This window comes from Myotis yumanensis, unplaced genomic scaffold, assembly GCF_028538775.1.
Source record: "Myotis yumanensis isolate MYYU_CA2020_CCGP unplaced genomic scaffold, mMyoYum1.0.hap1 SCAF_18, whole genome shotgun sequence".
NCBI classification, from domain to species: Eukaryota; Metazoa; Chordata; class Mammalia; order Chiroptera; family Vespertilionidae; genus Myotis; species Myotis yumanensis.
Genome location: NW_027223769.1, coordinates 11751373 through 11776371, shown reverse-complemented (window position 1 = coordinate 11776371; position 24999 = coordinate 11751373). Strand labels below are relative to the sequence as shown.

At 58.7% G+C, this 24999-nt stretch overlaps 1 protein-coding gene across 3 annotated transcripts in view; it reads left to right on the top strand.

The window, feature by feature from the left end:
* The window catches only part of ZFPM1 (zinc finger protein, FOG family member 1), a 72189-nt gene that overhangs the window by 25561 nt on the left and 21629 nt on the right, over positions 1-24999 (top strand). For all 3 annotated transcript variants that reach the window (XM_070397728.1, XM_070397727.1, XM_070397729.1), the window contains exons 2-3: positions 3979-4107; positions 6485-6610. In XM_070397728.1, coding sequence (XP_070253829.1) covers positions 3979-4107; positions 6485-6610 — 255 coding nt within the window. The remainder of the gene's footprint in view (positions 1-3978; positions 4108-6484; positions 6611-24999) is intronic.

Here is a 24999-nt window from a genome sequence, read left to right as displayed (position 1 = left end):
TTGGGAAGTGCATTTGCCCATCATGACTGTCATAATGGCCCTGCCTCCCCCTCCACCTGGTCCTGTCACCCTCCCGCTGTCCTCTCCCACCACTGCTCCCTGTATGGTAGAAGTGTACCCTCCTCTCCCCACACACGGTCCCCATCATCGCTATACCCCTGGCTACAGGGGGTTGGAGGGGTACAAAGGACATTTACAAAATGCTGAGCACAGGGTAGTGCTTAATCATAGCGCATTCCTCCCCCCCACCACCACCATTTCCTAGGCCCTGCTGGGAGGTAGGTGGTAGTAGGTAGTGATGATGACAGTTGATGTCTGGGGCATATGTACTGTGTGCCAGCCCTGAGCTAAGTTCAAATACAGGTGTCACCACACTTCATCCTGTAAGGTGGGAGCTGCGTGATTACTGAGCACAGAAAGCTAGAGTTCCTTGTCTGAGGTCACAGCAAGGACACTTCCTGCTGGCTCAGCCGTTAGGGTCTCTGGGCAGAGGGTCCCACAGGGGCCCCGCAGGCTCTGTCCTCGCCCAGGACACCCAGGGAAGCATAGCATCTCAACAATCACCCTTGCCAGCTGAGAAACCTTCCTCCTGCACCCAGGTGGAAACAGGTGCCATGGGCTTAAGCAGGGACAATGTGGCATGCTCTCTGTGCGCACAGGCGAGTGTGGGGCGGGATTCGCCATGCTGCATCCTGGTTGTGGGCTTGTAGCGATTTGCTGGTTGGCAGTTGTCTCCTGCATTATCAGAGCTGTGTTAATTGTGCTGGAACTGAATTAGCAGCATTAGAATAAATTGCCTCTTTCTTCACGCTCATTGTCACGCCTTTGTGCAGAGCGGATGCAGAGCGGATGCCTTTGTTCTCCGGTAAATGGACCCAACAGGAGCTCAGGGCCTCCCTGGGTGGCTGAGGCCCACCTGGGTGAGGCACCAAGAGTAGGGGACATCCCGGGGCCTGACAGGAATGAGGAAGGGAGTGTCAGCCCCACCCCAATGCTCTGGTCCCTGCATTCCCTGAAAGCAGGTAGCTTCTTACCCATTCTCCAGAACAGGCAACTGAGGCCTTGAAATCCCATGGCCCATTCAACAGGAGGGGCCACAGCTCTGAGGCAACCCCTCCAGCTCTGAATGAGCTACAGAAGGCACCAGGGCTTCTAGAAAAAGGCCAGCAAATGGGCTGACCTCAGGGCTGTGTGCTGACCACGGTGATGGGCAGTGCCCACTCAGGGCCGACTCCATGGGAGAGGGATCAGAGGCTGGCCTCCACTGCATCCAGTGCTTCCCTACCAAGGTGCGTGCCGAGGGAGGTTACTGCGGGTCAGGCCTCCCACCTGTCCCAGGGGCACAAGTCCGACCGGTCTGGGGTGTGCCCAGCCCAACACAGCCTGCTTGTGTGGGCGCATTGACGAGAGCACAGAGGCTTAGCCTGGGGCTGGTTCTGTGTGGTCTGAGTAATTATAGCTCTGAGGTGTCCTAGGGAGGCTAGAGCTAAGGCCAGAGGGCTACAGCAGGGAAATGACCGTGCAGCCCTGTGTGGACCCTCTGTGTGCCTCCAGGTTAGGATCTACCTCCCCTCAGCCCCCCGACCCCCCACCCCTGTAGGTCGGCCCTACTCTCCTCTTAGCCTCGACTCCCCACTCCTCCCTCCTATATCATATCGAGGCCTGTCCGGATTCCGGGCCTTTGCACAAGCCGCTTCCTTTGCCCTCAGCTGTCAGCCTCCACCAACATCAACCCCTGAGATCTGCTGGTAGCATCTGTCTTTCTCATTTGAATCCCCCCCTCACAGCACATTTATAATTTTCTGTTGTTGCGGTTTGGGGCCTGTCTATTGTTTGACTATCTCCCTGCCGGCCTGGAAGTCCCCGCAGAATCCAGAGGTCCCAGCACTTCTGCTTTCTAGAAGTGTCTGCCCTCAGATGTCCATGGACATGAGGAAAGGCACCTGCCCCCCCAGGAACAAAGTTTCCACGACTGTAGCGGCCATCGCCCACCTTGGTCAGAGAGAGGCCCTGAAATGCAAAGAGAAAACCAGCTTTGCACCTCCCTGTCCATGTAAATTGCTAGGATTTGAAAGTAAGCCTGGGAACTCGGCCACCACATTCTCTCATAGCCTCGTGGGTCTCCCTGTCCTGCTGCCTTGAGCCAGTTCCTGTGGCTGTGTGGGGCGCTGGCTGGTTGCACAGTGTGACTGGATGGGCAGGCACCTAAAGCATCAGCAGGCCCCGCCTCCCTCCATCAGCTAACCACCCACCTTCTTTCACCCCCTGGAAAACCCTGGCAAAGCTGGAGAAAAAGGGCACCAATGAGGACACCAGTGATTCGGTGAGAAGCCCCTAAAGCTGGACATATTTTAGTCCCTCTCTGTGTTTTTCTGGGGGAAAAAGCACTGGATTTCATTGGATTCACAGAGGGGTTATGACATACAAAAGGTCAGGAACCACCAGCCACTGAGGTGTGAATCCCAAGCAAGTCTCCCTCTACTGCCGCTTGCCTGCCTCTGGGGACGGGAGCTCGGTGGCCCCTGAGAAGTGGCCATTCCGTTCTTCCCCGCTCAGGTCCCCTTCTAGTGCTTTCCATTCCTGTCAAAACAAGCCCCATCCTTCTCCATCAGGAACCTCTGACATGTGAATTTGCAGATGCTACCACAGCTTCTTGCTCTTTTCTTCTTGCTCATTTTCCTCGGCAGCAAGAGGGTCTGGATGCTTCAGGCTCAATGGCCTGGGCCCAAAAGCCCCCGTTCCCTGCCCCCCATTCCGTGGCTGGGGTTTGAGTCAGGATCCTCCCCCACACCACACCTGGATGGTGAGTGTCGTCTCCCTGGTGACTGGTGGGTGGGGCAGGACAGGTGGCTGCAGAGGAAGAGCTTGGGGAGGTACAGTAAGTCCTCAATGTCATTTAGAGGTTCTGTGACTCTAAGTTACTGGAGGTGTAACGAACCAAATTTGCCCTAGGCTAGGTGATATAGCCGCAGTTAGGTTCCTACAGTATCTCATCCATGTTACTTAAGGACCTGCTGTACTTGGGGCAGAGGCAGCCCCACGCCGATACCTGTCCTGGGGCCCAGGCTGAGACAGGGATAGAAGGGGCTTAGGCAATCTGATGAGCTGGAGGAGGAGGGGCACCTGTTCACCACTGTTCTCTCTGCCCACTGTACGGCACCATCTCTCTGACCCCGGAGCAGAGGTTGCCAACCTGGCCTGCACTCAGGGGCACTAGCGGGTCCAGCTTTGACACCCTCCCAGGACTGGGCTGTGGTCAGGTCACCTGGACTCCCATCTGCCTTCTCACCTGTAATGTGGGCTCCGTGGGGCTCCCTTGTAAGAGCCTCTGGGAAGGGTGGGGATTGGAATTAGGGGGCCCTAGGCCTGTGGCACTCTAGCCTCCAGAGGGTGACTGCAGACACCCGTGTGTTCACCTGTGCCCATCAGCTATTTACTCCTGGAATCGGCTTCTCGGAGACCTGTGTGCTGGGTGCTGGGGCCCACCCTCAAGAAGCTCCCAGACCTGGAACCTGGGTGTGGGCTGCTTCCTAGAGGAGGGGTCTGGGTCAGAGGGAACAGCTATGCCAGGCCCAGGAGATGTTTACCCACAGGAGCTGTGGGCGCACAGTGGGGCTCTGCAAATCCCTCAAGAGCGTACCTGTGGGACGAGGAATGGCCACAGTGACCAGGCAGCCTCCAAGAGCTCCCCAAACCACAAGACTCCCCGTAGTTGCTACCATGGTTTGGAGCAGAGTGGGAGTCTGGGACGATCGTCCTGACAAGAGCAGTTCACTGAGCCAGTAGAGGCTGTAGGGCAGGTGAGGTGTAACAGGAGGGCCAGTGACCCCTAGGTGCAGGGGTTGGGCTGATATGGTTAAGGTTCACACATCAGGTCACACTGATAGCTGCCCCCTCATGGCCTCTGACTCCATGGAGTGGCCAGGGCATACCATGAGGGAGCAGAGCCTCACGATTTCCCTTGGGCTGTGTCTGCAGGTTCCCTCGGAGACATGGAGGCTGGAGAGGAGGCTCAGGCCGCAGACATCGGCCTCCCAGAGCCGGAGGCTGCAGCACCTGAGCCCGAGGCTAAGGAGGAGCCCAAGCCCCTGAGCCCTTCCAGTCCAGGTGAGTTGGACAATGTGTATGGCAGGCTGGGGTCTGGCACTCTGAGCCACCCCACACCTTTTCACATTCTGGCCTGTGACTTCATGGGAGCCAGCCCCCCTGGGTTTCCACACCTGTGCAGTAGCATTGAACTTGGTGTATCTGTGGGCTAACTGTGCCTGATGGGGCGAGGAGAAGCCAGGGTGGCTCCCAGCCAACGGCTTGATCCCAGGGCTGGAGGGAACTGGGGGTGACCTATTTCATAGATGAGGGAATGAGGCCCAGGGTCTCACAGCCTACGCACCTGATCAGGGGTCTGACCCCCAAGTCTGGATTCACATTGATTCCCCCTGTCTCCCCACCTGCTCTCCACCCCACCCCAGGCACCGGAGTCTCTTCTTGGGACCTCCTGGTGGCAGTTTTCCCAGTGGAGGGTGGGACGCATTTCTCAGGCTGAGAACAAGTTTTGGAAGAGGCAGCCCTCCACCCAGGGGTGAATTAACCTGACACCAGGAGGCCGGCTCAGGATAGCTGTACCCCCAGACATCCCCGAGACCCCTAGGAGGAGGAGCCTCACTGAGCAGAGGTGCTGGGGGGCGGGGGGGGGGCGGGGAGGTCAGCACCCATCCTATTTTCTAGAAGAAACAGACTGGAAGGCTAGTAGTGGGAGGACGAGGGAGCGGGGCTCTGCCTGGGCCATCTGCTCTGAGCCCCAGCTCCCTCTCCTCTGCCTCCCTGGATCCTCCACCATGGCCGTGGGGGTGATTTTACTCCCATTCCCATTTCATACCACGAATGCACACCGGGGCTGAGGTACCCCCAGGCCACCTGGTGGAGGAAACAGCCACAGACTGGCCCATTTGGGAGGGTGGTAAATAGGTGGGCATGACTGGAGTGAAGGAGAGATGGAGGGAGGGGAGGGGAGGCAACATTGAAATGAGATGTGGAGTAGACAGCAGGAGAGCTCTGCAGGGGAGGAGGGGGCAGCAAGAAGCTGAGGAGGGGCAGGAGGCGGACAGATATCCCAGACAGACCTTTGTCTCTGGCTGGGAGGTTCCTTCTCACTGCGGACCCTCCTACCCCCAGCATTTCCCAGTCTCAGAGCATCGGGGTCACCACAAACTCAGGAGCCCAGCAAGCCTGGTCCTCTGAGACCTGCTGGCCCCTGTATCCCTTTCCCCATTAGCAGGCCCATTGGAGTCACCAGGGCTATGCAGTGAGAGGAGGCGGGGCCAGCGGGACTTGAACCCAGGGCTGGGGCTCCCATCATTCTCAGCTCACTGGGGACTGCGCGGCCATGTGAAGGGATCGGGAGCCTGGCCTCTGGTGCCAGTTCTGGTTCATTATTGTTATCTCTGCCACCATCATCATCATCTCACATTGCCTGATGGAACACCAGCCTTCCCTCCCACTGGTCCCCAGCCCATGTGCCTGTCCTTCCTAAGCCTCAGTTTCTGAATCTGTAACTGGGCGTGAACCCCTTGGGGTGGCCGATGGGGCTGAGGGAGTGTGTGAGGGGCCCCTTGTCGCCATCACGATTACTATTAGCTGCCGTGCACTAATGGGGAGGCCTCTGCCAAAGGGCGAGTGGCTGGTTACTTATGGACTTTGACCCGGTGGCTTTCCTAGGGTGCTGGGCCCCTTATCTGATCTGGGAGCTGGGGCTGCACGGGGCGGGGTGGGGAAGGAGCTGGAAAAAACAGCCGGGGTTGCACCTGGCACAGGCCGTGGTGATAACTCGGTGATGGGCGAGATAAGGCGGCAGGAGCAATATCTGCCTCTCGGGCGGGCCCAGCCCGGCTCCCTCTCAGTGGCTGGAGCTCAAATGCCAGCCACGTTGATTTATAGCCAAAAATAATAGGACTTTTATACTGTGTGATTGATTTATTTGATGTTAATCATGGCCCTTATCTCGGGTATTAATAACCTGCTGGGCGCGTGACGTCACCAAGGGGGGGCTTTTATGGGAGCTCATCGATTGGGGGCTGAGGTGGTTATCAGGCCAGCAGGGAAGGCAAATATGCCCTTTGGGCTAGAATTGGGTGCAGGGCCTGCTGGAGAGGCCCCCAGCTGCCCGCGGAGGAGACCGGGAAGGCGGAGCCCACATGTGTGCCCCTGGCCTGGGCGTGCCCAGCAGGGCATCCTGCACTCTAATTATTAACAGCAGCTGGAATAGCAATTATTATTGCTACAATTAATGAAGGGAATGAGGGGTTTTAAAGGCCAAGGGGAAAAATTGAGATGCCTGATCCTCCCCAATTAGAACAAGTCTAGGGGTGGGTGACCTTAGGCTTACCTGGGCCTTGGTGTCCTTCCTGGCCACCAAGGATGGGTCAAGAGGTCAGGCAACTTGGTGCCCAGAGCTTGGTGGGGCCTGACAATGTTTTCCTCTCTGCAGAAGCTAATCCCCCGCCCTCACTGCCAACACCGCACCCCACATCCCCTGAAGGCTCCAAGGAGACGGAGGGGCAGGAGCCAGAGACGAGTCTGGAGGAGGAGGCCAGCAGCTCGTGGAGCGGGCCAGGTAACCACACCTGTGGTCATGTCCAGCAGCATTGGATGGCCCCAGGCCCAGCCTTCTGGGAGCCCTGGAGCTGAGCACTCTGGCAGCTCACGTGGGACAGGCCTGGTCTGCTGGCTAGAGAGGTTGGTGGCAACCCACTGGGCCCAGGCCTGTTCCAAAGTCCAGCCTGCCTGTGGGGCCAGTGGTATCGCTGGAGGCCAGCACTGAGCTGTGCCGATGCTCAGAGCTGAATCCCAGGCCTGGTGTGGCAGACCAAAGTGGGTTCCTAGTAGGGGAAAGAGGAGCAGGCGATGAAGGCAGGGAAAGACATCCCAGGAGGCAGAAACAGCCGGGGCCGGGGGGGGGGGGGGGGGGGGGGGGGGGGGCGTGCCTTCCACCTGGGCTGGGGATTTAGAGCTGTACAGGTGCTCAGGCCTGTGCAGGGTAGCCCGCCCCCACCCTGCCCCGAGGTGGCTGCGGGCACCTGGGAGGTGGGAGGTAGCTGCACACTGCCTGGTCCGGGACCACAGGGAATGTCTTTGAGGGTGGTTTTGGGCCACCAATCACACGCCCTCCAATTTGCAGCTGAAATTCTGACTTTGGAGGTCCCACCAAATATGTTCTTTCTGCTACCCCCCGCCCCCCCCACCCCCCACCCCCCCACCCCCCGCCCGCCCAGTTCCACTCATTCGTGAAGAGAAGGAAGAATGTCGGTTGGTTGTCTCGGTGGTTCTTTGGTTCAGGGACACGGGGTGACTGTGGGAGGACTTGGCAGGGCTGCATCTCCAGGCGCAGGGACCACTTGCCATGGAGGGCTGTCAGTGGGAGCTGGGGAGGAGGAGGCAGGGCGCGGTCCCTGGTGACTGGAAGGATGGGAGACTGTACTCATGCCAGGCACATGCGCGATGCAGCAAGTATTTATTGAACACCTGTTACGTGACAGAATGTGTGTGTGCACACACTCGGGCGTAATAATACAAGTGAGGTTCATGACCGACCAGTGGGAAGAAGGTACATGGTGAGGGCCTCACCTTGATGGGGGGGTCAGGGAAGTCTTCGCCGGAGCAGAGGAGCACCGAGTGACCAAGGGGATTGTCCAAGGTCACCAGCTGCGAAGTGGCAGCGCTGGGTGTGGACCCACCACCTGGCTCCAGAGTCAGCTACGGGTTTGTGAGCTCCAGCTTGCGTGATCACCCACGCGATGCTGTCCACCCTGCAGGGTAATATCATCATCCATTTCACATAGAAGCATAAGCCCCTAGAGATCAGAACCTGACCCCGGCCAGGGCCGGGGTACACCCAGGAGCTTCCTACACTATTTGCATCCTTGGGGGCCCTATCAGCTCCCACAGATATGAAATAGGCAGCGATGGGCTGATAAGTGGCCGCTGGCCAACCGCCGCGGTGGCTGCCCCCTATCAGACCCCAAGCAGGCCACACTTATCGCCCGCCCAGGGAAGCCAGAGAGGCCCAGTGGGCTCTTATCTCACAGGGGCCACCCGTGCCAGCAATGGGGAGGCAGGGCTTCATCGGGGCCCAGCTGGGTTGGTGTCCCCGAGGGCATTGCCCAGCACTGACCGCCTGCAGGGTATGGTGCAGCCAGTGCCTGGCCACCTTCATCTGCAAGTCCTGGCACTCTTTGCAAGTTTAAGGCCCTCTGTCTTGTTCTCTGTCCCTCTGAGCCCCTCTGCCTGTCATGTGTGAGCATCTCCCTCTCTGTCTCTCTTTTCTCTCCCTGTTTGTTTTTTTTTTTTTTTTATCCCTGCCTATTCTCCCAGTCCCAGAGGAACCCAGGCGGCCAGGGCAACATAACAGCCCTCAGCGTGAAGCCGAGATGAGGTGCTCATCGAACCAGGCATGTCTATTCCAAACCCCATGTGTGAGGAAAAATACAGCCCCCATCCTCACCAGCAGTTCATGAAGCAGGCTTGGGGGCACCATCCATCTATCCCCTCTGGGATGGGGGTGGCGGCTTGGACCACAGTGCACCGTACACTGCCTGGCCTTGGGCCAGTGCCTGGGCCCAAGCCTCAGTTTCCCATCTGGCCTGCATGAGGGTGGGAGCTAGTCACCTCACAGGACCCAGAGTTCAGCATACATGCTGCAGCCCATTCTGGCTGCCCTCTCTCACCTTTCTGGCTGCCATCTGCTGGTCAGGACCCAGGCGGCAGCGGTCCAAGAGAGAGGCCGGGCCTCAGTGTCCCTCTCTGCAGCTGCACAGTGGGTGCAGCGCAGTTGCCCTGCCTCCAGTGGTCAGGGCCCAAGCAGATGGCCAAAAGAACCTCCAGGAGACACCCACATGGCGCTGGGCAGAAGGGAGGCCTCTCCTCCCAGGAGGCCCTCCACACACACTGCATATACAGTGAGGTCCTGGATGAGCAAGGGCTCTGTAAGCACTGGAGTGCGGGGCCCGGGGCCCGCTGGTGACCATCTCTACTCTCCCACCCCGTCGTCTCCAGGCCGCATTACCCTCGCTTCCTTCTACCACTGGCTGAGACCCGGTGACTCCAGAGCGCCAAAGCCAGGCTGGGGAGCTGTTCAGGTGTTTGTTTTCATTTTTTGAAGGTCTGAACTGTCAGCTGCTGGTGGCTTGGTTCCCAGGTGTTACTGCTTCAAGTGGGCCGCTCAAGCGGTCCTGTGAGCAGGAGCACAGGCCCAAGTCAGCCTGCCTGGCCTGGGTCCAAACTGCTGTGAGCACAGTCTTCAGGGAGCATGCACGCACATGCAGGCCGCTTGTCCTCTGGGACTCAGTTTCCTCGTGTGTCCGACAGAGCTGAGGAGAGTGCCGGCCCCTTGAGGGAGCTGTGAGGAGAGCGCCATGCCTGGTGCGGTGAGCACCTCGCCTCGGCGTCACGCTGAGGGCTGTCATCTTGCCCCAGCCGCCTGGGCTCCTCTGGGACTGGGAGAATAGGCCGTTCTACAGGGAGAAGCCACGGTCTGGCCCAACCCGAACTCCACTCCTGGGGCCAGCCAAGCTGTGCACCCGTGGAGCAGGGAGAAGCCCCTTTCCCTCCCCTGTGGGTGGTTTCCGTCTTGGCCCCACAGATGCCATTGCCCACCCCTCACCCAAGACGCCCCCACTGCACCAGAGCCAGATCTGCTGTCTGTCAGAGCCCAGGCCCAGGCTGGGTTTGAGGTCCAGCTCTGCAGTGACATCGGATGTCACCTCCTCTCTGAGCCCCCAGGGGTGCGTGAGGGCCAGGGCAGAGGTGCGCTGGAGGAATGCTGGCTGTGCCAGAGACGTTCACCTCACGGGGCTCAAGCAGCACCAGCTTGAACTGTGTTGGGGAAATGAGCAGTCCTGGGGAGTGTGTGACCCTGAAGGGCCCGACAGGGGAGGGGGCTGAGAGCGTGGGAGGGGAGGGTGCCAGGCGAGGACACAGCCCATGCAAAGGCTCAGAGGTAGCATCAAAGCCCAGCAAAGAGGCCCTAGGGCCTGAGGAGGGCAGGAGGAATGGGGAGTGACCAGGTGGGTAGGGTCAGGCCCCAAAGGAGAGGAGGTTGGGGTGAGAGCTGAGCCTTCATCCCAGCTCAAAGGGAAGGGGGCAGGCAACAGGAAGGGAGAGAGCTCAGGAGTTTTATCTTTGAAATGACCTTGTTTGCTAGAGGGGCTGACTGTTTAAAATTCTGATATGCAAATGGCCATGAGCTATAATCTATAATCCCCAAATCCTGTCCGGAAGGGCAGCTGCCACTGCCTTTGCTCTGCTGGCCCAGTGCTCTCTGCTCCTCGGGGGATGGCTCCACCCACCCCATGTCCCACTCCCGCTCTGTGTCCTGTGTCTACACCTCCCACTACCCTCGTTCCCCTCCACCTCTCCACTTAACATCGGGAAAAAGCAGGTCAGACAGACAAGCACCCCCATTAGGACTGAGAGTCCTGAGGGTCCCATCTGTGTGGGGGTCCTGGGCCTGACACCTACCTCATGGTTCTGTCCAGGCTTCTGACTAATGGCAGTCAGCATGGCCTTGGCCTGCCTGGCAGATCACGAGGAGACTGATGAAGGGAGCGGCTGTAGTGTTTGGGGTCCCCTCCCCTTGGTAGTCCCCTAAGGTCCCATCCCACCAAGTAGCCCCTCAGCCAGCAGAGGGAGGGTGACTTGCCCCCCCTGGGGTGGCCAGAGAAAGCTTCACTCCTCTGACCTCCCACCCTCCCTCCCCTCCCACCCTCTGCCCAGCACAGAGGGGACTCCAAAGAGCACAGTCTCGGTCTAGCTCTCCAGCCGCCTGTTTGGAGGCAGTGTGACCAGATGCCCTGGATGCTGAGCACAGGGCTGATCACCGAGGGTGCTGTACTCACTGGGGAGCAGGAGGGGAACCCAGGAGGCCTCTAGGGCTCCCCACCAGCCCGGGGACATCAAGTGACCATGAGGACAGCCTGGGCTTCACAGGCGCAGGAAGGAAGGTGGTGGCCAGGGGCGGTGGTCAGGGCACCCAGCCTGTGGCCTGCCTGTGTGATCAGGGCCCTAGGAGCAGGGTCCCTTTCCCCCATAAGGTCTCAGGGCCTGGAGTTCTTTCCTGGTGACCACTGTTTACCAATAAAGCCAATTGGGCAGAGCCTTGGGAGGGTGGGGACCAGGATACAAGGTGAGAGGACCACTGACAGGCGAGAGGCCTGTGGGCAGTGGGCAGCCTCCTGTGCGAAACTGATTGCTGGACCACAGCCTGGCTTTATCACGAGGGCACAGGCTGGCACTGGGTAGGACGTGGTTGAGCTGGAGCCGGAAGGGACGGGGGCACAGAGCTGGGGACCACCTGCCACCACTTTTCACTCATCAACACTGAGCAGCAACCTGCCCTGAGCCCCAGACTGGGCAGCAACTGAGACACGCATGGAGCAAACAGTCCCCACAGGGCCATAGTCTGTCACCTCTGACTCCAGGGGTGGGTTGGTTCTGCTCCCCCAAAAGCCAGGGCGTGTGGTGGGGGAGTGGGCTGGGGTTTCCTAGAGCTGAGACTGAGATGGGCTTTCCTGGGCCTCAAAACCCCTGTCTGGGGCAGCCCAGTTTCGAGAGAGAGGGGCTTGGAGGGGGGACGAGGACCCACACCGGCCAAGAGAAGGAATGTGGAGTACGGCGTGGCCGCATGTGTGCTCAGGACCTGGTGAGAACCACGTTACAGTTAGGGAAACTGAGGCCTGGCAGGACGCAGTGGCATGCCAAGGTCATCCAGCTCACAGTGGGCAGGGAGCTGGCATCTGAGAGGCTGTGCCTGTTTGCTAGGAGGTATCTCTAGGCTTTATTTCAGTGCCCTGCCTCCACCCCTCCATCCCTGGCTGTGTGATCAGGGCCCCAGGAGTGAGGTCACCTTTACCCATCAATTTTCAAGACCTGGAGCTCTTTCCTGGTGACCACTGTTTAAAAAATAAATCCAATGGCCCAAACACCAGTGTCACCTTCTTTGTCCCCAGCTCCATCTCCAGCCCTGGAGAGAGTGATGCGTAGGCTGGCCATGTTCCCACAACACTGCAGGTCGGCAGAGGGAACAGCCAAGTGGTCAGAGCCCTAACCCCCAGGCCAAGGCCTAAAGGACAAATTGGAGTGGGGCTAATGAACCCCCTGGGCTGAGCTGGAGTGTTCAAGTGAGGAGCTAGCATGCCCGGGTCCTGAGGTTTGAAGTGTGGGTGTGGCTCAGGCATTAGAGGCTAGAGTGGGAGTGGGGAGAGGTAGGATGGGGCATGCATGGGCTCAATGCCATGGACTGTGGGGAGACGCCTCCATTTTCTTGGCTATAAAATGGGGGGCTGCAGGGTTTTAAGTGGGCCGTTTGTTCAGCTGCCATATGGAGAATAGGTTGGGAAGCGGCTGCTGTGAGGGGCTGGAGGAGGCATCTGTCAGCCATTTCCTGCTGGGGGGGAGGGGGGTTTGGAGCCTGGTTCCCCCACCCGCAGGGACCCAGGGGTCCTGCTGGAAGCTGGGAAACCTCACCCTGGAGAGTGAGCGAGGGCGTAGGGCTGACTATCTGGGCCGCGCTCGGCTGACTAATCTTGTTGCCTGGAGTTTCTATGCAAACCTCAAGGTTTGTTATCGGGCAGTGGGCGGGCAGGCGGCTGAGGCAGGACGGCCTGTCCTGATGGACAGCCCAGGAGATGGGCTGATACTGCCCGGCCACAAGTCCCCTCCCGCCAGCTCGGCATGTGTGGGTGGGAAAAATCATTTCAGCTATTTTGCTTTATCACCGGGCCTGGCATTGCAGCCTGATAGGCCTATTTGTCTTAGATTAACAGATAGGGGAGGGCCGTGGAGGGGGATGATGGCTGATGTCAGGGGTCAAGCTGGAGTCAGCTCCAGAGACCAGATCCAGCGGCTGGGTCTTTCTGGAAATCCCAGGGAAGGGGGTGCACACCAGGTGCCCAGAGTCACATGTTCCCTAGGATCACCTAGTGGGCTCTACATAGCCCCGACCTCCCACTTCATAGCTGAGCAGATTGAGACTCAGGGAGATGGAGCGAAATCCTGGGGAGCAGTCTGTGTGTCCCCGCAGTCGGCCATCCTTTCTTCCCAGGTGTTTCCTGAGCACCTACGGGGGCCAGACACGCTGCAGGTGCCAGCAGAGTCCATCGAACAGGAGCAGCATGGGATCTCAACCCAGGAGTGGGCAAGGGAAGGGAAGGCGGTAGTTTATTCACTCAACAAACACTTGTGTACTAAGCTCATGCTCGGTGCCGACAGAGCCCAGGTGCCCAGGGAGCTGACAGGGAGACAGAGACTAAATAATAAGGAAGTAAAAATGTCATGTGTTCAAGGGGGAGCAATTAATAAAAGAAAGAAGGGGAGCCATTCTGAATTGGGTAGCCAGAGTAGGTGTTGCTGACCCCATGTTTGAGCAAAGACCAGAAGAGTGAGGGGAACCAGCTGCTGTCGGGGGACAGTATACCAGGTGGAGAGCACAGTGCAGGCAGAAGCCCTAAGGCAGGAGTGCTCTCAACTGGGTCTGGAGTGAGTGCAGGGGTGAGGAGGCGAGCTCAGAGCATGGGAGCCCTATCTGTAATGGTTGTCTTGGAAACGGAGTTCAGAGGTCACAGGCTTTGGCCAACACAAGCTGAGGGTGACTGGCTGGCTGATGGATACCTAGGCTGCGCACCACCCCAGACCCCAAGCTCTTTCCATGACCCCTCCCCAGAGCATCGGTCCCCAAACCAGGGTAGGGCCTGAACCCTTAGCCTGCGTCCACCACCAAAACTCAGAACTGCCCACCTCTCTGAGCAAGGCCCCGTGGGTGGAACCCCCAGGACAGGGCTGAGGTGGGACTATGAGCCCATGGCCCCTAACTGGGGTGCTGAAGCACAGAGATGGCTATGGCTCCCCCTATGTCCAGGCTGTTGACCCCCCTTAGCCCTGGGTAGTCCCCTCACTGTGTTCAGCAGTTCCTCATGCAGAGGAGCTGACCACCTGGCACCCACATCAGCCCTGCCAGGCAGCTGCTCCTTGGCCCGTCCTGACTCCAACCTCTGCCCGCAACAAAGGCACCTGGGCCTTGGGGTCACAGATTTGGGGGGTGGTCAGAACATCTGGGAGGGGCAGGCTATCAGTGGGCAGCTCTTTGGTGAGACTCCCATCCAACTCTTCCATAGGAGCTTATCCCCATTCTCTCACTCACTACTTTTATTTATTGAGTGCCTACTGTGTGTCAGCCCCTGTTGTAGACACTGGGGGTGTAGCATGAACAAAACAGACCAGCCACTGCCCTCTAAGAGCCGCAGCCAGTAGCACGGAGAGCAGTCATCAAGGGGCGCAGGCCAAGCAGGGAATGCGGACAGGAATAGAGGGTGGTTAGGGGCTGGGGTGAGCTCAGAAGTTTGCACAGAGAGCTCAGTGGATCCCAGGGAAACTGCCCCACAGAGCACAGCGTGCAGAGATCCTGCATGCAGGGGGACCTGCGGGGGAGACAAGGACAGAGCAGGAGGGGGCAAGGGCTGATGGCTGGGCTGGTTCCCATGTGGGGAAAGGACTGTAGGAGTTCAGGGTGAACATGGAAGACCCATGAAAAAGCTGAGACTAAAATTTGGTGTCAGATGCCGGACTTCCTCAGAGGTGGAAACTGAAGCCCAGAGAGGTTAGGCGGCTGCCCCAGTGCCAGGACTGGATGATTGAGAGAGCTGAGCCTGAAGTCCACCTCCCAGAGAGAGGCCCCAGCCCACCCTCTCCTGACCCAGCGCCAGCTGGTTCTCAGGGACTCCCAGGGCCCCTCCTCAGAGGGTGCGGACACTGTGTGGGTGGAGGGTGAGTGAGCAACAAGGGACTCAGTGAAGAGGGTAGCTATGGCCCAGGTCCTGGGCTGTCCCCGCGTCTGAGGGGGGCCCAGGCCTGGCTGCCTGCCCATGCTGCCCGCTGACCTCACCGGCCTTCCGGGAGCGCCTATCTGTGGCCAGGGCAGCCTATCTCGGCCGCGGGTGCTAATCAAGCCCGGCTTCCTCCTCCGCCCTCCCGCCGGCTTCCTGCCTCAGCCAGCCCACCCAGCCGGTTAGCTGTGTGTCTAAGCATCAGCCTTTGCCTGGCCTGCCCCTCCCAAGCATCACTATGGTGCGGGTCCGCCTGCCCCCACCCCCCCACCGCCCCCACCCCTGGGGAGCCTCTGGAGCCTTGGCTACCTCTTCCAGAAGTTTCCCTCCCTGCCCTCCTCCAGGGCCCAAAATCAGACCACCACAGCCTGGGCATGGTGCTCACTTCTCTGAGCCTCCTGGTCAAATGGCCCCAGATGCACGCAGAGGACCCCTAGGGATGGCAGGGATGGCCATTACTGGCACGACTATTGCTGTTCCTTTGTCAGTGCCAATGCTAGTGCTGGCACGGTCCCTCCTCCTGGCACCAGTGCTCACACTGCCACTCTTCCTAGCACTGTCACTGTTGTTGGGACTAGTACTGTCACGGTGACTGCTGCTGTTGCTAGCACTATTGCTGTCACTAACACGTACTCATATAGGTACTCTCACTATCACTAGCACTGTCCCTGTCACCAGTAATGTTACTGTCCCATTACCCCTTGCTGGCATGACTCCCACAAGGCACCAGGGCAGACCTGGCTTCCAACTGTCACCTGTCTCACTGGGGGCCTTTGGGTCCCTCCTCTAGCTGCTCCTCCGGGGGGAGGACAGGATGTTCAGGCTGTCTGGAGATGCCAGGAAGGCAGCATGTGCACGTGGTGGCTCTCTCCAAGCATGCCCAGGGCTGTGCAGTCCCGGGGCTGTGGTCCCCAGGACATGGTGTCAGACTCTCCCTGGAGTCATGTAGCCTCAGCGGGGGCGAGTCAGGGTCACCAGCAGGCAGTTCCCTCCCCTGTACCAGCTGGCTCTCATTGCCTAGGAGAGAGACAGAGGCCACCTGCTGTCAGGCATAGGCAGCACTGCCCTCGTGCCAGGCACCATTTGTCACGAGATCATCCTCAGTCCCAGGAGTGGGCTCTTTAACCACACCCACTTGACAGAAGGAAACTGAGGCTGGACAAGCTGCAGTGTCTCTCTCAGACCCAGGATGGGAACCAGGCCCCCACTGACCCCACAGGCCTGCCAGCCCGCCCACTTGCCCTCCCCCGTGTGATTTAACACTTTGTTCTCAGAGAGCCCCGCCCCCTGCCAGATGAGCGGGGCTCCTTATTTATTTATTTATTACTCCTCTATCTCTGTGCGTAACTTTTGATTTCCTCGCTGTGTTTTTCCATTACGGCAGCGGTGGACGTCGCAGATAAGATCAATCCCGGGAGATGGGACAAAGGGGCCGCCATCGGCTCGAGGGCTGGTCATATCCTGCCCGAAAGGGCCGAGCAGGGCCTGAAATGAGGCGCGATGCTATCTGCGGGGCTTATTATGTGTCGAGGTGGGGAGGGGGCTCTGCCTGCCTCACCCTCTCCCCCCTCCCTATCGAAACCCGCCTTTGCCCCCCCAGACAGACTCCTGCGTCCCACCATCCTCAGCCCCATCCCTCACAGGACCCCTGAGCGCCCTCGGCAGTGGGCCCTGGGAAGGGCTTGGCCCAGACACCCATCTGGGCTGTCCCAGTGCCCCTTGGCCTCCTGGGTTGTTCCTTCAGCTGAGCCTCAGTGTTCCTGTCTGTCACCAAGACTCCCTGTGCTGCTGGAGCTGCTGGGTGCAGTGGACTCTGGAGCCCTGCCCCCTTCCCAGAAAAGCACTCACACACCCGGGTGCCCAGGTCGGGTCCTGCACGGTGCTGTGATGGTCTTGCCTTGACTCAGCAGTTCAGCTTCTAGGAATTTATCCCAGAAAAATAATCTCAGTGTGGACAGGCATAGGGTAGCGAGGATAGCCATCACACCATGTTGAAGATAGCGAGCTGCTTATTTTATTTATTTATTTATTTGTTGCTGGCCTGCAGAATTTCTACAAGAAGGGGGAGAAATTATTCTAAAAGAAGCAAATCCTGCACAGACATCCCCACTGCTTGGCCAGTGTGTGCATTTCCCTACATGCACACAGTGGGTCAGATGTGCCCAGTGCTGAAGGCCAAGGCAGGACAACAAGCAGATCTGGGGCTGACATGGGGCAGTCCCAACAGCACCCATCCCCTTCCCCGGTCCCTGACCTTTCCTGGTCCTGCCGAAATTCTACCTGTCCCACCCCACGACCTTGCTGGGTCTCAGAGGGCACACGGAATCATCTTGGCAGGAGTAAGGAGTGGAGGTGAGAGCAAGCACCGTGCCCCCAGACAGGGAACCCTGGTGGAGCCTGGCTATGGGCTCAGCTGGATGGGCCCAGTGGGGAGCCCCAAGAGTTCCTGAGCAGAGGCTCAGCTATGTCTGGGGTGGGGACCAACTTGTGCCTGCTGTGTACAGGGCAAGGCTCTCTGTACTCCAAACCTCCTTGCCTCTCTACCCCAGCCCTGCCTTGTGCTAGTCATTGTTCTATTGTTCTCCCCGCCCCCCCCCCCCCCCCCCCCCCCCCCCCGCCGCCAAGGGCATGAAGAAGGACATAGCATTGGACAGGGTCTGGGGCCTTGGTGTGAACTCAGTCACCTGCCTCACTCTATGGCCAGGTCCTCTCTGATCCCCAGTCTCCTGGTCTATACAGGGGATAATACCAGTCCCTATGGCACTGGGAGGGGGGGGGGGGGGGGGGGGGGAGTCTGAGGACCGAGTTGATCAGTACCAGGAAAGCAGGTGTCTGCTGGCTTTACATAGTGCAGTAAACACCACAGCTTTCACAAGATGGGGCTTTAACAATTCCCGGGACTCGGCCTCGTGCTGGGGTGTCCCTAGGGGACCCTGGGGCAGGGGGCCAGTGCCCCAGTTAGAGCCGTGGGGTGTGGGCAAGCCAGAGCCCTCCCTATAGACCTCAGCCTCCCTCCCCATGTGTAAGCACCTCCTTTGTGGGCAGAGCAGATGGGAGGTGCTTGGTGCTCAGGGACTGCTGCCTTTTCTGGAAGGGCCTTTGTAGTCCCTGCAGGGCTCACCCTACATAGGCAGTGGTCGTGTCATGATATTCTCCAGTGTGTTGGCTCGGTGCCCACTGCTGCCCCACCCCCACCCCCGGCAGGACAAGGCGAGGGGCTCAGCAGTGGCAGCGGGCCTTCCCTTCACCCTTGTGACCACCAGCCTCTGCCCAGACTCTCACTCACCCTCACGCCCACCCCACCCCCTACACATTTACGGAAGAGACAGGGGGTCCTGTGAGGACCATGTGCCAGCCTAGCTCAGGGAGCAGAGTGGACTGGCCAGGCTGGGGGCTGAGAGGCGGTGAGCCGGAGGCTGGAAAGAAGGAAGGGCCCTCTCTGTGGTGTCGGCCTCTGGAAAAACAGGGGCCAGGGGCCAGGACGCCCAGGCTGATAGGGGCCAGATAAGCTATTTGCACAGGAGGTATTTTCTTTACCTTATCACACATCCTGCTTCCAGCCTGCCTACAGGACGAGGCAGGGCCCGGAAAGCCAGGGACCCCGACCCCAGTGCTCAGGCCTCAGGGTCTCCTAAGACCAAGTACCAGGGCCAGGGGCCAGAGGGGCTTCCTCTGCCCACTTCGCCGGTGAGAAGACTGAGGCCCAAGGACCAGGACGGTTAGGTTTTTAAGGAGGCGGGAGAGGCCATGAGTCCTGGAGCTTGGAGGCACCCAGGAAGCTGTGGTTCTTAGGCTCCATGGGGCTGAGGGGAGGCTCCATCCAAAGTGAGGAGCAGAAAGGAAAACAGCGAAGGCAGGGCAGCGCCCTGGGTCCGGCACACGGCCCCTAAGGAGTCTCAGGCCGCTGCCTACCCCATGGCTGCTCCTGCCAGTCAGGCTGATCCTCTTGGCTGTGCCTGGAGGGGGCAGAGTATCTGAGACACATCCCACTCCAAGGAGCCAGATCTCTGGGCAGTTACCCACCACACCCTCCCCTAAGACTCTGAGCTGCCGACAGGGCCTCGGAAAGGGCACTTCTTTCCGAGTGTGGCCCCCCTGCAGCCCTTCCTACCCACCTGGGGCCCAGTCAAGATGACAGCCAAGGCCTTGCCAAATCGCGGCCCCACAGACACCCCTTTCCCTAGGGCCACCCCCTCACCAGGATAGGTCTCTGGGCCTGATAGTGGTGAAGGGCCCCTACAGGTTCCAGGTGAGCGATGGGGCCCCACCCTGCTCTCTGGCTGTTTCCAGGCGGTCCCAGCTCCACCATTAGCCGGGGCCAGGGTTCAGCCCGATAAAGATGGGCTGTTGTTCTGTATCAAAAAATCAATAATCCCCAGTGATGTTCCAGTGATAGGAAGAGAAGTTCACAGGCACCAGCTGGCGGCAGGGTGGGGGCAGGGCCAGGGGCTCCAGCACCTGAGGCTGCTCTCCCTGCTTGTCCCTCACCTGGCTGGCTGGCAGGCTGCTCCATGGTGGACTCCGGTCTCAGCAGTCCCCCTCCTTGCCCCACCACCTCTTTGTGGGTGGGCAGCCGGAGGCCATCCCTCTGAGGAAGCCCAGAGCAGCTAGGCCCTCCCCAGGGTCAGGCGGTGAAATGCTGGGAGATGAGAACAGAAGCAGAGGACAGGCCAGCACGGGGCCCCTCTCATGCTCAGCAGGACCAGCTGCCCCATCTCCCAGGCCTATGCTTGTTGATTAGACTGGAAGGTCCAGCTCCAGTTCCGCCTCCTTCCACTGTCCTCTAGACATGGACACTCCCTAGGTCCCCAGCAGTATTGGGGCCATCAGGACAGAGCTGTTGGCAACCCCAGCCCAAGGGGCTAGCTTTCTAGTGGAGAGACAGAGTTAATAAAATATAAGGGTCAACTCTGCAGTGCTGGGGTTGGTGACCTAGGGCATCACCCCTGCTCGTGCACAAGGTAATTGGGCACCGAGGCCCTGGAGCGCTCCCCTCCCCCAGTCACTGTGCCTGCACCCACTGGCCCACATTGAGCCGGCCAGTGTCGTCCTGCCAGCCCCCTCTGCCGTTAGTTCCCAGTAACGTCACCTGCCGGCTCTGCCTCGTCTCAACCCACCTCACCTTGTCCAGCCGCTGTGCAGAGCTTGACAGGAGAGGGCGGTTCAAGAGAGGGCTATTCTAGAGATGACGCTTTGCCCAGTGGGCGGGCATTCAGCCCAGGTCCCGTGGAAAGAGAGTCTCGGGCAGGTGCAGTGGCCTGGGCAGAATGCCGTGGTTCTCCTGGCAGGTGTGTCCCCCCAGGAGAAGGTCAAGATGAGGCCTCAGGGTCCATCTTGCCCCTGCAACCAGCTACTGTGAGCATAGGATCTGTGGGAAACTGCTTAAGAAGGAAGGTTCTGGGCTTGAAGCCTTTTGAAAAGCTCTGACCTGGGATGAGAGGGAAACCCCCTCCAGGGAGGACTCGGGCTCTGCACACTGTACTAGCCTGAGCACTAGGGTGGCTGGGTGCTAGCAGAGGCTGGGCACCCATAACCATGCCCAAAGGCCAGCAGGGGCCACAGTGGGCAGAGAAGCAGGAGACTTCCCCAGGTGATGGTGGGACCAGGTGGGGGACACCCAGGAGGCCCTGTGCGGGGGAGTTGGGCGGTTCCCAGGAATGTTCTCTATCAGTGAAGTGGGCATTGGTCTTGGTCATAGTCTCATCCACATCTCCAGTGCTGGGCACTCCATAGCGTTAAATAGCACAGAAATGATCTGATGGAAGTGTGGCCCTGTGGTCTGTGGCCAGAATAGGGGTAAGGGTAGGGGTTGAGGCATCATCTCAGGGGAGCCGGTCACTGTCTGAGGGGCAACAGCCGGCATTGAGCTCAAATGGCTCCTGGCTCTGCCAGGGCATCCTATATCCCCTATGAGGCCAGAGGTCCTAGATTGTATGTGCTTTTATTTTTAAATGATGGCAACAGGCCCCCGTTTTTGTTGTTTTGTGGGGAGGGGCCTCTGTTTATATTCACGTCCTCAGCTCACAGTCCCCGGCTCCTCTGGCACCATCTCCCAGACCCTGGCCTTCCTGTGGTGGTCCAGGCCCTCTGAGGAGCTCTGTGGGGATGCCCAGGCCAGAGGCAGGATGGAAACCCTCATCTGGGCCATGAGCCACTGATCTACTGAGGCTCCAGGTGGCTTTGCTTCCAAAGCTTCCTCACTCCCGTCACCATTGCCTCCCTCTGCAGCAACACATGTCAGATTATTCCCTCCATCTTGGCCGTGCCAGCTGCCATGGGGCTGGGGTCCTGGGATAGCCTGGGACAGAGCCTCAATACTGGGGGTGTGGCCTGTGCACACGGCCTGCGCATCAGTATCGTTTACTCCCCTCTCAGCTCAGTTGCTGCCACCTGTGAAATGGGGGTGGGCGTGTGCTGCAGGCCTACATGGTGCCAGCCATGTGATGTGCCAGATTCACTGGCATGAGGGCACACTGCCTGGGTTAGGGTCATGTATTTGGGGTCAGAAGGATCTGGGCTTGATTGACTGTCTGTGCTACTTGCTGGCCATATGAGCTTGGACAATCCCTCAACCTCCCCAAGCCTCACTTCCTTGGGCTGGCAGAGAGCAGGAGAAAGAGACCCCACTGCTTTTCCCCAAAGGCTCTTTTAGCTATGTCCTCTCAACACTGTGTCCCCATAATTCATAGATGGGACCTGGAGGTCTTCAGATGGGGCAGGATCTATCCATAGGTGCTGTGGCCACTGGTGACAGAGCCAGGGCTGAATCAAGCTCTGCTCCTTTTTGTTTCCTGATGTGACATTCAGGTGGGCTGGCTGTCGACCTATAGCTCTGGGTCTGCAGGTCCTGAGGCCCAGGCTGGGTGGGCATAACAGCCTTTTTTGTGCCCTGGAAGGTATGAAAAGGTTAGCAGCAAGCCTGTCAGCAGTCCCAGCTGGGAGTCTTGCTACTGCCCCAAGCCTGGAGAAACCAGCCCAAATGGGAAATGCTGCATAGCTCCTGCAGATGTGCAGGCCTAGGGGAGAACTGGCAGCAAGGGTGGGCCTCCTGGGAACAGCTGGCCGTCCATAGTGCACTGTGACCTCACCCCACAGCCCTCCTCATGCCCCAGGGCAAGGATCTGTCTCAGCCTGTTCCCAGTTCCACATGGGAACCCTGAGCCAGGCTCCGCCTCCTCTGGGCCTTGTTGCCCCATCTTTAAATGGGAAGCAAGAACAGGGGCCAACAGGATAAGGCCCAGCTGGTGGGATATTCCAAGAAGCTGATGGGGATTAGCCTTCCCCTGCCATTTCTGCCCAGGCCCAGATTTGCCCCCTTCCAGCCAGGTCATACAGGAGGAGCAGGGCCACAGCATCCATGCAGAACAAACCTTCCCCTCCCAGTGGGCACAGAGCAGAAGGGAAGAGAGCCTGGCCAAGAATATGCAGGGACTGCAGCTTGGCCCAGCTGGACCCCACTGCCTGCTTGCAGGCCGCGCTTCTGTGAATGCTCATCGAGCACTGACGGTGCAGACCCCGTCACTCATGTACCATATTCATTATGTCATTTCACCCTGCAATTAAGGTGCTCTTATACCCATCTCACACAAGAGGAAACGGTGCCGGGAGGGGCGTGACCTGTCCGCTGGGAGATGGCAGTAGCAGGATACAAGCACAGGTTCTAGAACAGTGGTTCTCAACCTTCCTAATGCCGCGACCCTTTAATACAGTTCCTCATGTTGTGGTGACCCCCAACCATAAAATTATTTTCGTTGCTACTTCATAACTGTAATTTTGCTACTGTAAACAATATGTAATTATATATGTGTTTTCCGATGGTCTTAGGCGACCCCTGTGAAAGAGTCGTTCGACCCCCAAAGGGGTCGCGACCCACAGGTTGAGAACCGCTGTTCTAGAACCAAGGTCAATTGCTAACGCTGCAGAGAAGACAGACACTAGATGGTGATGGCCACATGGGGCTAGAGGAGGAGCCACTCAGCCTCCACTCTTTGTCCTTCTTTCTGTCCTTCTAGAGCTTCAACTACCATCCAGCTCATGGCTTTCCCGGCCAGGAGGGTTGAATTGAGGACAGAAAAGGGGCTGGATTTTAGAGCTGGTGACCTTGGACAAGTCACATCACCCTCAGTAAAATGGACACAGTCCCCAGTGTCCCAGATCATGGGGGGCGGGGGCATTGAGGTGTGTCTGTAGTGGGAGGTGCTGAGCAGGTGTGTGAGTGAACAGGTCTGCAGGACATAACATTGCCAGAGAGCTTGTGCCAGCCAACAGAGGAGACAGCCATAATCTGCTGTGTGACCTTAAAGAGTCTCTTGCCCTGTCTGGGTCTGGTTTCCATGTTGGTACAGGATGTGTTGGAAACATACACTTTCAGGGCCCACACAATCTCCAAGCCAGCCCCACTCTGGGCCCACACCCAGGAAAACTTTTAGAACCCCAAGGAAGGCAGGGGGCCTGCTTACCCTGGAATTTCCCCCCTCTGGCCCTCTCCCTCCCTCTCTCCCTCTTGCTCCTTTTTCTCTCTCTTTTCTATGACTTTTATCAAAGGCAAACAGCATGATCCCTGAGATAGGGCCACTCCCCAGCAAAGCCAGGGCCAGCTGGCCCACAGGAGCCACACAGGGCGAGGCCGGGTGGGAGTGATGGGGCTGATTAGATAAGTGGGTGCTGGCAGTGACCCCAAAGTGAGCACTCACATGCTGATCCCACAGCCCACCATTCAGGGCAGAGAATGCCCAATGGTTGGACTCTGTGCTCTGGAGTCCACCAGCCATTAGCATAAAGGAGGAGCCAGCCGGCAGGTACACGAGGCAGCAGCCCCCAAGCTCGTGGACACTCCAGCAAGCCTACAGAGCCGCCCCAAGTCAGAGCTGCAAACCAGCCTGCCAAAGCCTTTGCTCAGGGAAACTGAGGCCTGGGAGGCTGGGCACAGTGGGCTCTGGAGCCAGAAGTTCCAAGTTGGAGCCCTGGATCTTCTGACAGAAAGGAGCTCAGGCTGGTCTGGGTGGGCACCTGCTGTGCAACTCTGAGGGAGTTGCTCAGGTTCTCTGGGCCTCCTTGGCAGGATGAAGTGGGAAGAGTGGAACCTTCTCACTGGCTTGTTGTTCACGGTATTGAGGGAGGTCACCACCGGCTCCAGGGTGGGCAGAGCTGGGGGCAAGGCTGAGAGCAGCAACTCAGCGGCAGTCCTGGGCTGGGCCTCAGGGCGCCTGGGATCCCAGGGGAGGAAAGCAGTGCCGTCTACTTACACAGCCACCAACCCAGTAGGTAAACTGAGGCTCAGCAAGGGGTGAGCAGAGGCAGGCCCTGGCCCCAGCCTGTTGATTCCAGCCCCAAGTCTCTCACTCAGCCACTCCCTCCACCAGGCTCCCAAGAGTGGGTCCTCACCTGGCCTGGGTGGCAACACTCAGCCCTGCTCCCTTCACTATCCCCTTGGGATGCCATTGGAGGGTTTTGAGACCTAAATAGACGTGTAAATCATATAAATATGCAAAAACTGAATTTTCTCTTCTGGTTCCTCACAGATGCTTGGGGGTGAAATTGAATCCTGTGCTGCATGTTTGTTCTGGAAATAACATGTGTGGGGTTGTTTGCCAGAATAAATTAGTCTTTGTCCTGATGCTGTGCCTATAGTGATGGCCTGACCCCATGGGGGTGGGGGAGCCACCCAGGCAGCAGGGCCTGCCCCACCGCCCTGAGGAGGCCATCTGCAAATGGAAAAAAACTGAGGACAGAGCAGGAAGTCAGCCACTGGACAGGAGAGCTCAGAGCTGGCCCACTGTACCCCCCACCTCCTCTCCAACAGCCTCCCTATCCTGTTTTCTCTATCCCCTGCTTCGGCCCAGAAAAGGGTATTGAGGCCTCGCCATGACCATGGCTGGTATCTAATTCAAATCCCACCTATTTACTGTGTACCTTCTTTGCCCTTGTCCCACGTGCCCACCTGGGGTTCTGTGACTGAGTAAGCACTAAGCCATGAGTCCAGAGACCTGGGTTCGTCCCCCCCTTTAGCCTGAGCTCGCAGTGTGGCTTGGGTGCTCCTGGGCCTCCCTGGGCCCTGGGTTTCCTATCAGTGCGGTTGAGAACTGGCCATCTGCACGGCTACCGCTGTCTGGGTCCTCCAGCTCTTACC